Source organism: Falco naumanni, chromosome 7 (genome assembly GCF_017639655.2).
Source record: "Falco naumanni isolate bFalNau1 chromosome 7, bFalNau1.pat, whole genome shotgun sequence".
Classification (NCBI taxonomy): Eukaryota; Metazoa; Chordata; class Aves; order Falconiformes; family Falconidae; genus Falco; species Falco naumanni.
In genome coordinates, this window is record NC_054060.1 from 19251152 (window position 1) to 19265875 (window position 14724).

General features: G+C 40.0%; 1 protein-coding gene across 11 annotated transcripts in view; it reads left to right on the forward strand.

The window, feature by feature from the left end:
* RNF111 (ring finger protein 111) overlaps nucleotides 1-14724 on the forward strand; it is a 52429-nt gene that overhangs the window by 27629 nt on the left and 10076 nt on the right. For 9 of the 11 annotated variants that reach the window (XM_040601550.1, XM_040601551.1, XM_040601552.1 and 6 more), the window contains exons 5-10: nucleotides 1943-2140; nucleotides 3020-3339; nucleotides 4237-4492; nucleotides 5254-5611; nucleotides 8546-8671; nucleotides 9470-9596. In XM_040601550.1, coding sequence (XP_040457484.1) covers nucleotides 1943-2140; nucleotides 3020-3339; nucleotides 4237-4492; nucleotides 5254-5611; nucleotides 8546-8671; nucleotides 9470-9596 — 1385 coding nt within the window. The remainder of the gene's footprint in view (nucleotides 1-1942; nucleotides 2141-3019; nucleotides 3340-4236; nucleotides 4493-5253; nucleotides 5612-8545; nucleotides 8672-9469; nucleotides 9597-14724) is intronic. The other 2 variants (XM_040601546.1, XM_040601554.1) reach the window with 1 other exon arrangement.

Below are 14724 nucleotides of genomic sequence, written 5' to 3' on the forward strand. Positions count from 1 at the left end.
AAGAGGGTAGGTTGACTTACAGATTCTTTTCTTTATGGATTTACTGTGAAATACCCAACAGCCCTATCATTGAAGGGGAGTAAGCATTTATTTTATTATTTTTTAATGTATAAACTGAAGTTATAGAATTTAATTTTAAATTCAGGAACCAAGTGGTTTTTAAAAAGATTATTGCTGAATTAACTTTTATTTCTGCAATGTGTATATTTAAGACCAGCTGTTTCTCCCTCTCCTGCGCCATGGAAATACCTCTCTGAGGTGAATCTTCCAGGATTTTGGGGATATAAATTTCACACATGAGCTACTGGTGTAAAATGATAAACATTCTGAATGAACACTATTAGAAGGCAGCTACGCACTTTACCATAATTTTACTGATGTCTTCAAAGCTGCTGGTCTTAAAACTTTGCTACCTACTTACATGAGCATTAAGGATAATACCTCCATCTATCTTCCTGGGTTACTGCCTGTGAAGTGTGTTGGAATTCAGTTTCTCTTGGCTAGTAGTCTGAGATTGACCAGGCCCACTGGCTTTTGCTGTTTTTGCAGAGTAGAAACGGAACTGTCTGTATGGCTGATGGTGACTCAAAACAGTACCAGGCTGGCAGGGTGATTGAGGCTGATAGAATTTAGAATTGCCTGGCTGCAGGGTTGCTTTCAGAGTGTATTAGCATCCAGTCTTAAGTCCTGTGTGATCACATATCAATGTTAGGCTATACATGTCCTATATACTTGGTTTTTTTCTGAATTTGATCATTAATATGTTTCCCAAAAAATGTGCCTTTAAATAAAACCAGTAGATTGGAATGCATCGTGAAAATCCAAAAGAATTTAAATGTATGTATCGGGTCATGTTTTTTTAATGTGATGAATTGGAAGACTTGCAAGAAGGGAGATACATTTACTCTTTTGCTCACTGAGTTAATGATATACCTACTAGATGTAGAGAGAAATCTTGAAAACTAGTCATATTTTATTTTGAGACTTTGTGTAAGGGAAGTATTTGAAGTGTCTTGATGCCTTTTTTTTCCCGGATACCCATGCAGACATTTTTACTAAAAAAAAACCTGAGCTGTTTCTGATTATATTCCCTTTTATGGTATCTCATATTCCTAGTTATGTCATTGCCTTGTCAGTAATTAGAGAGAAATGTCAAACTTAAGTCAAAGACTTACTTTCTCAAAACTGAGTTTGAATTATACCACCAAGTGGTTTATAAAATTTAACCTGTTTACAACTGTGTAGTAGAGAACAAGATTTATCAAGTGTTTGGTGTATTTCCCTGGATCCAATTACATACATTGCTGACTATTACCTTTACAGTACACAAAATGAACATGTACGTACTTTTAACAGAAGTCTCAATTTTGATTTAATGAATCTGCTTTTACTGTGTATTGAGACTAGCAACCAAGTTTATTTTGCTATAGCCTTTAGTAGTAATACGTGTCTAGAATGATTGGTTTGTAAAGCAGTACTGCTAGTTTAGATGTTAAGCTGTTCTTTGATAGCTATCTAAAAGTTTTTCTGTGCTTTGTAGGCTTTAAAAAAAGGTAAGAAGAGTAATAAAGTAGTCTGCCTGTGGATTTGCGAAAGATTTCAGCAAGTGTTTTCATCATGAAGTAGCAGAGTAACTTAATTTCATTTCTAGTAGTAATTTTTTCAGTAAATAAAAAATTGATGTGTCAGATTTGGTTGGGAATTGATTTTATATTAATTCTTAAAATTTGAGTTTATTTAAAAGAAAAAGATAAATTCCACCTCCCAAGTGAAACAGCACTAACTTTTCTACATGTCAGCCTTTTGTGTTCAGACTTTCCTAGCATCTGGTAAGACCAGAATTGAGAATTTCTTTTGCAAAATAATGAAAAAACCCAGCAACAACAATAAAACCCCCAGCAGCTTTTAAAGCTTAAACATGAAAGCTTTTTTATTTTGCTAGAGCCAACAGTCGTGCCAACCACATCAGCTAGAGTGGAGCCGCAGGTTGTGAGTTCTGCTTCCAGTAACAGTTCTAGTACGTCTACCTCAGAGCAGGCCTCTGATGCAGCTCCGAACGTCTCCAACGGCCAGCCCTCTGCAGCACCAGAGACGACTTCTAGTCTTCCCAGTGGCGGCACTGCTGGTCCTTCAGCTGGAGGTACAGAATAAGAGAGCCTTCTAACCTCTTGTGTTGCCCCCTAGTCCAAAGGGCGTACAGAACGCTAATTGGCATTCTCTAGATCAGATGGCATGTGAACTTCTAGTACTGAATGTAACAGGAGTAAGTTGAGATGACAGGAACCTGAAAAAGGTCATTGATTTCTCCCCGGAGATGAAGGAAGTTGTGCTGGAGGCTTCTGCTTTTGCTTATTGGAATGATTGGGTTATACCTCGCTTATTGAGGAGGTAGAAGGAAATTCACAGGGAATTAAGGATTAATTGCAGTGTGCTACAGGGGTGGGTTTTTTTTTAACGTGTATTGTAAGAAAGTGAAGGATACAGAGAGAGTCCTTGAACCTCCCCCTGAAGATTACTTCACTGGAAGCACATTTATAGAGGCCTGTATACATACTGACCTATAATAGAGCTGTACAGGCAGGTAGCACTCATATCATCTCTGAAACGTGGGTGCTGTGCCCCTAATCTGCAAGTCAAGTGAGGTATGAAAAGCCTGAAATGACCACAGTTGTACAAGAATTCGAGGTCTCTGCAGACTAACCACAGGGACAATCTTTCCTCCTTTCCCTACTGATAATATGTCTTAAACTGGTGGAATAAGGCAAGTGTCACTTCATGTCCTCTAATGGTTTCCATGAGTACATCCACCCCAACCATTCAGCTTTGGTTCATTTAGCTGGCATGCTAAATCTTTTCATATCCTGTTGGTTTTGGTTTAGTATAGCTCTGTTTTTCAGTTGGTTAATTATTTAATTGTGAAGTACAGTATTAATTTTTTTTTTCGGTTTAAGACACTGTCTGATAGTAGCCAGCTTTACTAATTTCTTTCACTTCAATATTAACTTTCTTTATCTTCAAGATGATGTAAGAAGAACTGCATCTAATACAACACTGGAAACTGGCCCTCCGGCCATGCCAAGGTTACCGTCGTGCTGCCCTCAGCATTCTCCTTGTGGAGGACCTTCACAGACTCATCATGCATTGGGGCACCCGCATACAAGCTGCTTTCAGCAGCATGGCCACCACTTTCAACACCACCACCACCACCACCACAACCCTCACCCAGCTGTTCCGCTGTCTCCTTCATTCAGTGACTCCAGCTGCCCTGTTGAGAGGCCTCCTCCAGTGCCTGCACCTTGTGGAGCAAGCAGCAGTTCTGGCACCAGTTACCATGACCAGGCAGGTTTAATTTTTGTGACTTTCTCTTTGAGATGTCCAGTTGTTAGAGAAAGGAGATAATAGGATAGGATGTTGCATGGTGGATTGTTCTCTTGTTCTGTAGCAGGCATTATAGAAGGGAACTAAAAGAAAAATTTGAGCTAAAATATATGGACATGAAAATTTGAAATTTTACACAAATGCGTAATCCAACAAGTAATCATTGACAGCTGACATCCCCTCTTTTTGACTGTAAGTGGCTGTTTAAGCAAACCAAACATAAATACCTTGAAATAAACTGTCTGTGATAGCAGTTGTGCAGTGCAAGTAATTGAGCTGCCTTAAAGCAAGAAAAAATCAAGTCTAATGTTCTGCTTATGAAAGTTATAAAAGAATTGGTTACTCTTCTAAAAGCATTTTTTGAGATTTTAAGTGACTAAAATCACAGCTCTAAAATAATATGGTTATAAGTAAGAACAGTACTGTGCAAACTTAATTTACAACATGCAACACTGTCGATCTGGTTTCTCTTTTAAGTGTAATACATTAGGCACAACTAAAACATGAAAGATTGTTTTTTCCTCCCAAATTTTTCAAGGGATGGAGCTCCCATATACTCACTGATTAATCCATCATAGGGGTTTTGGTGGTGTGTGTTTTGTTTTTTTTTTTCTGGGGGGGTGTGTGTGGTATTTCAGTCTGATGTAATGAATGTAGTCTCTCTTACCAGATTTAAAAATATAGGAAAAAGGAATGTTAACCATTTTTAAAGAATATTCCAGAGTTGAGCCTTAAAACTTTAAAATCTGGATCCCAGTTGCTTATGATAGTATTTATTTTTTTTCACACTGTGTTTGAGGGTGACTTTGTTTTCAATGTCTGAAAAAGGGCTTGAAAAAAGATGGTTTGTTTACACAGCAGGCATTGCCGGTAGACTTAAGCAGCAGTGGTATAAGAAGTCATGGAAGTGGTGCTTTTCATGGAACATCTGCTTTTGACCCCTGCTGTCCTGGTTCTTCATCTCGAACTGCAATTTATGGGCATCAGGCTGGTGCTGGCCCAAGCCAGTCCATAACAATAGATGGGTATGGATCGAGTATGGTTGCACAGCCACAGCCCCAGCCGCCTCCTCAGGCATCGCTCTCTTCCTGTCGGCATTATATGCATTCTCCTTGTAAGTCCTGATAAGTACTGGGTACCTGTGGGGGGTGGGGAACCAACTAAATAACAGAAAACAGCTTCCTGGCAACCGATGAAAGCTCTCACTAGCTGCTTGCTTCGATCTTGGAGCTAGCCTGGCAAAACGCGTATTAAGAAACAAAACAGTTCAGCTTGTGTAGTGGATTTGAACAGGATCAAGATGAAGTTAAAATATTTGCTTTTGGGTGACCTTAATAACATTCAGACTTTAAAAACTGTATTTACTATGAAAATATTTTTGATCTACTTTGTATTTTAGCAATGCCTTTTTATTTCTTTCCCCTTGGTGTGTCTCCTGTCCCATTCCCCCAGTGAGTTTTGCCAAAGGAAGCTCAGTCAGCTCATTTGTCTGACTATGATTTCTTGAGTTTGGATTTTATTGTCTCTACAGACTGTGGCGGGGCAGAGGATTGAATTTTTTAAGGATTAACAACAAACTTGAGTAAAATTTCTTACCATATATACCTTTACCAGCACGCATCACACAGATATTTTTTTTTTGGGGGGGGGGTTAACCAACATTGGCAAGTGGAATACTTTTGGCTGCAGGAAGTGTGGGTTCCTTTCACAGTATATTGCTGGAGTCACTTTATTTAAAAACTGCATAAACACATATTCCCATGTGGCCACAGGTGTAATAACACTGAAGCACCTGTGTGAAGATATTTTTTAAAATGAATTTAACTCAAAACCTGTTGTTGACCAAATTAAAAGCACTTGATGTTTTCATTGCAGATGCTTCTTTGACCAGACCTCTCCATCATCAAGCTTCTGCATGTCCTCACTCTCATGGAAATCCTCCTCCACAGCCACAGCCTCCACCTCAAGTAGATTATGTTATCCCTCATCCAGTGCATCCCTTCCATCCTTCAATCTCCTCTCATGCATCTTCTCATCCTGTGCCACCTCCACCTCCACCACCAACTCATCCTTTAGCCAATGCAGCTGCTCCAATACCACAGCATCTTCCTGCAACACACCAGCCTATATCCCATCACATCCCTGCAACAGCACCTCCAGCACAGAGGCTACATCCTCATGAAGTGATCCAGAGGATGGAGGTCCAGAGAAGAAGAATGATGCAACACCCAACGTATGTCACAAATGTACTCAGAGCAATATCTAAACATATAGTTCGTTTCCCTCAGGTTTGTAAAATGTTGCATGTGAATCTCAAACTGTTAAATGCATGGTTAGGAACTGTTAAGTGTTAAACCATGGTAAGAAGTGTCTTTACACATACTGTCACAGTCATGTGAGCATTAAGACTTGCACCTGTTCCATTACATTTCTCAGTAGCGTCTCCAGGTAAGGCACAAATGGGGCATGGAGGGGAAGCTTACGTTTCTCTTGCCCGTTACTCATCTTCCAGATAACAGGCAGGAATTCTTTTTCAAACTGGACATCCTAGAAAGTACATCATAAGCTCCTTTCAAATGTGTTCCTTGACACATGTTCCTTTGTTTTGCCTTGTTTGATGCTGTTAAGATTCTTTTTACCTAACTAATGCTTTAAAATAAAGTGAACGAGTTATTCTAAGAGACTCTTTATCAGGTTTAATTCAGATTTAACCTTAGGTACTTACCTAATGCCTTGGTCTTTAGAAGAAAAGGAAAAGACTGAGTAGTACCTGTAAGAGAATGTGACCAATGTTGAGATGTAGCTTTGGTGATAATCGTCTAAGAGATGCTACTGTTGTTGCTAAGCTAGATTCATGACACTAGTATTAACAGAAATCATGTCAGCACTGGCTTCGTATTCAATCATGAAGTAGCTGATTTTCATTCTGGAGATAAAGCTTTTAAATATCCAAGAGAAATTTAAGAATGAGCTCTCTAGCTGTTGTTCCTAACTTTGTTACGCAAATTCTGCTGGTAACTAACTTAAAACTGATTTAGAAGTTAATAATTGAACAAGTTTGCTTTAACTGCAACTTTTGAGGCAGTTTCCATGTGATTCATAAAAATACCTATAGACAGTAACTGCTCACAAAGTGGCACGCACAGACTTTCCCTCCCCTGCCCCCCAGGAAAGTCAGATATAGCCCTGCTTCCTCAGTCATCAAAACTTTGATCAGTCTGAACCTGTACCTGTTCTTTAGTAACCTTTGCTATGCAAATGGCGTAACCTCTAAACACCCTAACCTAAATGCACCAGCACACTGCTTGTGTGTGTCTGTGATTATGCAGTCATACCCAAAAATTAATTTTGGAACATTCAAGCCAGTGAATGTGAGACAGCAAGATAGCATTTTAAGGAGAAGTAATTGTGGTAGCTATCTCACCAGTTCTGGAAACTTTTTGGTAGTTTTGGGATCGGAAATGTGAATATTGGCATTTCTTAGCCTAGTGGATTTTCTTTGTATGTATAGAAACTGTAGTCAGATGTCGATGATAGGTTCTTCCTTGACATTCTCTGTGAAGTCACCAGTCTCAGGTCAGACTGCCAGTTTGCTCAGTGAGGTTTCTGCTCTGTAGTTTTGTTTTGTCACCTTATGAGATTGTTCTGCCTGCCCTTGGTCTATCTCTTTCCCTCTAATCCTCATACAAATTACGTGCAAAATCAGTTTTGTAAGTGTCTTGACGCAACCTAATATAAATCAGACATATAAATCTGACCAGCCAAAACTTGTGTACATTCGCTCTGTTATTTAATGCACAGACTGAGACTGCCAGCAGACTTGCAGCTCCTTCTGGTTCCGTATCCCAGCATCTCAAAGTGCGCTTAAGGTGATGTTTCTAGAAAGAGGACATGGGATAGTCTAGTGCTTATACCTTCTGTCTAACAATGTAGGAATTTTTCAGGATTGGAAGTAGAGAATGGCTAGAGTCCTCACTGTCGTGTCTCAGGTATGGGTACGACAGCTGTAACTTCTTTAGGGGCTTGGAATCAGCCACAAAATGCAGTGTGTGAGGGTGTGCTGCATTTATGCAACATAAGGGTTTTCTGTTTCTTTTAAATATGATCACCCACTTCATATAAAGATTGTGGTATAGACAGCCTAGGAGTTTTACATTCATAGAAATAGTTTCCAATGTGTTTCTTTTAAATTAAGACTCATTTGAGGAAAAATGGGCCTACATGACATTCAGTTTTCATGGAATTATGGAAGTCATTTTGCTGTGGTGGTTTTTTTCATTAAAGTATGCCCTTCTAGGTTTTTCCCGGTAGCTATTTGATAAACTGAAGGGAGGTGAAACTAGGTTCTGCTGATAGGTCTGTACATTGTAGAAAACCAATACTTCTATCATAATTTATACAAGCCTGACAGAGAATAACGTCCTCTTAAGTAACTTTGTCTGGTCTGCTTTATCAGGTGGTTTAAACTGGTACTGAATCTGAGGAGTGTGCTACTTTTGGCAAAATCCAAGTTTCTAGGTTGAATAAAAAAAACCTTTTATGTATTGAAAGCAATGAAAAGGAAAATATCAGTCGATTTCTTCCTGTAACTGGGAAGTGGTAAAGGAACAGAAGTCAGTCAGCAGGTTTCTTTGAAGATTTTTTGAAAGCCATAGTTGTTCTGTACCAGCTGGCATGGAAAAAAAACAGTGTGCTTTTACTACTTGAGCTGTGACGCAGACATGTTTCAAGGAGAATGTCCTCTGATTAGTGTATCAAGGTTCCCCTGATTACTTTTGCTGGTAATAGTTTGACTAGAAATAAACCACGGCATAGCTGTGAATGACTCTGAATCTCAACGTGACTGTCAGGTGGCCTTAATTGCCTACCTGCAGTTTGAGGTTTGGATTAAACACTTTTGTCAGTCCTTCTGTAGTCATGTCTGCTAAGTGAAGGGCAGATCACAGTAGCTGAAGCTGGCTTTGTCTTTGCATATCAAATCTGTATTATAATTATTTTCTAATTTGTATCTAAAGTTGAAATTAAAATACTGTATGGGGAATTTTGTTTGTTTTTTTTAGTTTAAACACATTCCAGTAATTCAGTCTGTAACATTTTGATGATGGATGTTGCTTTCTTGATACTAACAAGTATGTGAAATTAACTGTTTCTGTTTCATGTCATTTAGACGTGCTCATGAGAGGCCTCCTCCGCACCCTCACAGAATGCATCCCAATTATGGTCATGGGCATCACATTCATGTGCCTCAGACAATGTCTTCCCATCCTCGACAAGCCCCAGAGAGATCTGCCTGGTTAGTGATCAGATACTATTTTAGTTCTTTGGTACTCGGGACAAAAGACCATAATGTTACTGATCACGGTGCTGATAATATTGTCTGTGACTTTAGGAAAAGCTGCATGCACCTGGACTTGAAAATTTGTAGACGTTGATATAGTTTTGACTGCTTTGAGTACTCTTTATGTTAAATGTATTTCTAAGCTTTTTTTATCCATTGCTTGTAAAATGGAATTGAGTTTTACTGACTGTAGGTAGCTATTTCAAGAACTGATTTTAAAATAGGCAAGTAAAACATTGCTGAAAACTGTTGTTATATTTATGCTTTTCGTACAATAGAGGTTTGGATTTGAGTTACCAATTTATTGTCTCCCTTTTGTCTGAACTTATTTAAAATTGTGTCAGGCCCACTCATGAAGCTTACATTTAAGTTTCATAATGTATTTATTATTTTAAAAAATGAAAAGATACTTCTGACTGTTAGGGAAGAGGTGCATGCATGACAGCTGCTGTTCCCACACTGTGAGCTGTAGGAAAGACTCCACACTGATCATATTCCTGGGCACAATAAATGTGGAGCTGTCTCTTATGATTTATCACACTAAATCTTCACAGCTGATTTAAAAACAACTAAGTTATGATAGGACTGAGAGAATTCTTTAGCAAAGTTTAGATAAGTTTAATTATTTTTTTTTTTAAACTGTAAAACTGTTACAGTAGCTGTGCTGGTGTTGTGTGCTTTCCAAAGCAGTGGAATTGTATCTGGGAGTCAGGATGTACCTTTACTGTAATGCCACTTTCATTCATGTGACAGGGAACTGGGAATTGAAGCTGGTGTGACTGCAGCTACTTACCCTCCAGGGCCCTTGCATCCTCACTTGGCCCACTACCATGCACCTCCTCGACTTCATCACTTGCAAATAGGAGCTCTTCCTCTAATGGTAAGGAGATAGCTCACAAAAAATGATGGTCATTGGTCATTGTAATTATTTTATTTGCCAGGGAAGTTATTTTGAGGTTTACTGCATTTGATTGGATACATGTACGTTGCTGTAAACATCAGTGGCTCAACTGAAGAGGAAAATAAAATACTGCAGTGTTACTGTGTGTTGCTCCCAGATAGGGAACTAGAACAGGCTCGTTGTTTAATAAGAGAAAACAGTATAGGCCACTAACATTTCTAACTTCAGCTTTTGTAAAATGAAACATATTTGAATTAAATTGTCACTTGCATTACAATGCATTGACCCTCTGCATCTGATTTTTAAAGTTCAGGTGGTTCTTAAATAAGTTTTGGATTGTTAAAGGTACCAACTTTCCACCCAGTGCATGAGGATTAGCACTGGTGCTTTATTTTTAAGGTGTGTATACAGCACAGCTAGAACTCCATCTAGAGATTCGGTTATTTTCAAATAATATTTGATGTTCATCAAACTAATTCGGTGTGATAAAATACATAATTTTGTAGCATTAAGTGTTACAAGCAACAGGAAGTGTGAGGGTGAACTAGTCCCTTGTTACGCTTAACTTTTTTCAGTCTACAGTAGAAAACCAAGGAAAATCAGTGTAACTCTTGACTTCTACAGAGTATTATTTTTGAAAGAATGTCTGTAGGTTTGTTTAGAATACTCCTTGATTTTGTTTAATGAAAATTCACAAAGACACAAATTTAGTTTAACAGAGTATGTTTAGTGTTTCTATGTGATATTCTGTGTGGCTAACCCATGTTATTTAACCCTCTTAAAGCAAGATAATCTAATAAAAATTGTGGGATCATCCGTAAAATATTAATTAAAAATCAACCTGCAAGTCTTGTCCATCCAGAATTCCTCTGTTAGTAGCCAGAACTGACATCTAGGGATTGAACTGTAAATTTACAACCAATACTGTAATAGCTGTCTCTGCATAGTCTGGTTTTGCATTCTTTGTTCCTTGCTATTTGCTAACAAACATGATGATAATCCTTAAGAACTTTCCTGATATATCAGGGTTGGTATTTTGTTGATGCACAACTTGCATACTTATCACAGACTTTCTAGAGCAGTCTGTAGAATTTGGTATTTTTGTGTAGCCCACAAGATTCTTACTGCATAACCTTATCTCCTGTGCATCATCTATTCAGATTAAGATTTTCTGCATTCTTCTTCAGTTAGGTGTCAGGGTTTGTTTTTTTTTTTTCAAGTGGATGAAAAATGGCTTGCGCCTCTCACATTTAGTTTGTGTTGGACTGTAACAGACAACATCCATTCTTTTAAATTCTCAAAGAGAAAGGGCCCTCTCAATAGTTCAGGGAACTGCAGTTGCATTAGGAGGCAGGGAGTTAAACATGCCTATTTTTATCTCTTTTACTGTCAGGGCTAATAAGTTGGTTATGGGATTTATTTCCACTATTGCTGTGAGGTTTATTAGAGTTCAGCTCATCCTTGTATTCCAGCATAATTAGAAACTTTTGACTGTTTAGCTTTCATAGGGGTATTCCTACAACTAAAACGTTACACAAGCAAGTAGTCAGGACCCTGCTGTTTATCTTCTTTTTAGCAGTAGAATGGAAGAAAGATGTAACAGAGAATCTCCAGAAGTATTTCCTGAATGTGATAAACTTGTCCTTCTGCTCAGTGACTGCTGTTAGTAATTGATAAAAGTGTCAGATGAAAAAGGGTTCTTCAACTGCACAGAAACGTGCATGTGTAGGGGTATCTACTCCGCATAACAGTAATTCATGGATCTCTGGATGAAATTGAATTGAAGTTGTTTGTATGTTGAGGTTTTGTATACACTGTACGGACAGCGTGATTTATAGTGTGTAGGCTGATGTAAGCAGTACTTCCTCAAATGTTGGGATGTGTTTAGTACTTTGTTATGATCAGATCAAGTGTTACTTGAAGTTCCGTTCTGAGTCTGCCTAAGTTGAAGCGTTTTCAGGTTATAGACACTAGAAGAACATAAAGGCAGGTTAGAGCACTGCTAGCAGTTATCTATACAATAAGTTCAAAGCATTACAAATGTATTTTGAAGATTCTTCCCCTTCTATGGCAGTAAGGAAAGCCAAAGTTTTCTTCATTTGCATGTATGTGAGTACAGCAGATCTTTCAGCAAAATTGACTTGGAATATAGAGTAAATATTCAGCCAAGTTTTTAATCTAACTAACTTAACTGGATATTTTTTAAAAAGTGCCATTTTAGTTTGTACTGAAGAGCAACAAATTAATTGCAGCTGTCACCTGGGGTTTTTCATTGTAACTTTAGGAACAGGGGCCAGGGAGGAGAGGCTGAACCATGATTAGAGTCCCTCTAAGTGGTTAATTTTAAGAGGAGTGCTTTCTTTTAGTAAGTACAGAGGGTACTAATTAGCAATTGATAAGCCTCATTACTTGTATTCTTGATGCAGGTCTCATCAAATGTTGATGATCTCCATTCTGGGGGGGAGCTGGGAGGGGCAGGGGGAGGTCTTTTAAAGTAAGTTGTGCAGTAGCTGAACTACAAAATTAATTTGTGGGACTCCACTTTCTGAAATAGCATGCTAGCTAATAGGCAGTTTGTGTTTTTTCTGTCTGTTCCGGAGTCTTAAAACCCCTTCAAACTACTGCCAGACCATAAAGGGCATAATGGATTATTTGGGTTTTCATGTCACTAGTACTCTGTGTCAATTTCAGATTTTAATTAGATGCAGATAAACTAATCTTCATCTTGTCAGTGCTGGAATATGTAGACTGCTGTTCTAATCCTCGGGGAGACAGAGTGATAGAGATATGTTGGGGAGATAATTAGTGTTCAGCAGGTTTGACAGTCCACATAAAGGGTGGGGGAAACAAAATCTCCTTTTTTGTTAACTCAGTTGAAAAAACTTTTAACCTGTTTAAATGATGCTCCAGGAGGAATCCTAGATGAAGAGCAGTTAAAAAGAGCTTGCTTCATATCTAGACAAGGATCAGGCTGCTCCCCTCTTCAATTTAACACAATTACCTTAAGTGTAACCCTGGCTTAGAGTAGTTTGTGTTCCCATCATTATTGCTTTAATGCCATGTACGTACTGAGGAAACATCTTCTGTCAAAGTGGGGTTTTTTTAGTGTAATTTGCTATAAAGTTTCAAAAGTCTGCAGGCATTCATTGAGAAATTTAATTTAGTTCTGCTTTAAAACAGGACTTTGCTCTGAATATGAGTTAGTTACTAAGACGCTTTAAAGAAAATCGGCACTTTAGCAGAGCAGATTTAAAATATAAAGAAAGGGTTATTTTTATGAATTGGGTTTGTTCCTCTTTGTTGTTCAATGGAGTGTAGGGTGGAAGGTTAAAACTAGGTGGTCTAGTTTCTCCCCCATCCATCTTCTCCTTTTCATAGTCAAAGAAGAAAAATGATCTCTTCAGCAGTAAACAGAGAATTTTGAATGGAATATAGACCTGAAGTAAGCAGTATACCCTTTGTGCCTTTTAACTCAGTATACTTTTGTTTTGTTTAGGTGAATAACTAGCTACAGCTGGTCTGGAATTTTGACTATTTAAAACTTAAGCAACAAATGTGTTTTAGTTTTCTGTTTTATGAAAGGTATCTGTGGTGGTTTGACCCTGGCTGAATGCCAGGTGCCCACCGAAACTACTCTATCACTCCCCTCCTCAACCAGACAGGAGAGAAAATAGAAAGGCTTGCAGGTTGAGGGTAAGGACAGGGAGATCACTTGGTAATTGCTGTCACAGGCAAAACAGACTCAACTTGGGGAAATGAGTTTTCTTACCATACAAATGAGGAAAACCCCTTTCTCCCTACTCTTCCCTTCTGCCCAGGCTTAATTCCTGATTTCTTTCTCCTCCACCCATGCAGCGCAGGGGAACAGGGAATGAGGGTTATGGTCAGTTCGTCACGTTGATTCTGTCGCTCCTTCCTCCTCACGCTCTGCCCCTGCTCCAGCGTGGGGTCCGTCCCACGGGAGACAGCCCTCCATGAACTTCTCCAGCGTGAGCCCTTCCATGGGCTGCAGTTCTGCACACGCTGCTCCAGCCGGGTCCCTCCCAGGGGGTGCCGTCTTGCAGGCACAGACTGCTCCAGCGTGGGGTCCCCGGGGGGCAACAAGCCCGGCCAGCAAACCCGCCCCAGCCCGGGCTCCCCTCCCCGCGGGGCCACAGGTCCTGCCAGGAGCTGCTCCAGCGCAGGCTGCCCCACAGGGTCCCAGCCCCCTTGGGGCACCCCCTGCTCCGGCGTGGGGCCCTCCCCGGGCTGGGGGGGATCTGCTCCCCCGTTGCCCCCCGGGCTGGGGGCACAGCCTGCCTCACCATGGCCTTCACCGCGGGCTGCCGGGGCATCCCTGCTCTGTGCCTGGAGCACCGCCTGCCCCTGCTGCGCTGACCTTGGTCTCTGCAGAGTTGTTGCTCTCCCAAAGTCTCACTCCCTTCTCTTGCTGGTGCAGATTTATTTTTTTTTTCCCCTTCTTAATACGCTGCCCCAGAGGCGCTGCCAACGCTGCTGATTAGCTCGGCCTTGGCCAGCGGTGGGTCCGACTGGGAGCCGGCTGGTGTTGGCTCCACTGGGCATGGGGGAGGCTTCTGGCAGCTTCTCACAGGAGCCACCTCTGCAGCCTCCCACTACCAAAACCTTCCCATGCAAACCCACTACCAGTATCTTAAAATAATGGAAGCTATTTATGTGCCTCTCAAATTGTTTCAGCTACCTGTTAATCTAGGAAGTTCCTGGGATATGCTGTTCCAGTCTCTTGACTCCAGCTTCTTCTGCCTTTTTTTGAATAGTGTCTTGTTCATCGTGAATTGGCTGGTGGGGCAGGGCAGAATTTTCTGGACTTTACAGCTTGCTAGCTATGGTGTAATAAATATCAATAGGGTTGATGCAACCCTTGAGAAGACTTCTTGATTTATTTTGTGAACCTGGACTGCAGCTTGTCAGTCAGGGGGAGATCTCTGGATCATGATTTTAAAAAAAAAAAAAGTTACTTATGGGAACTTCACCCCTCTCAGGTGTTACGCATGAAGCTTTCATATGCTGTCCACCCCTTTTTATTTCAGAGCCTTCCTGTTTTGTTCCTTTAACTGTTGACTGACTCATCAAGTGGTTGAGGCCATCT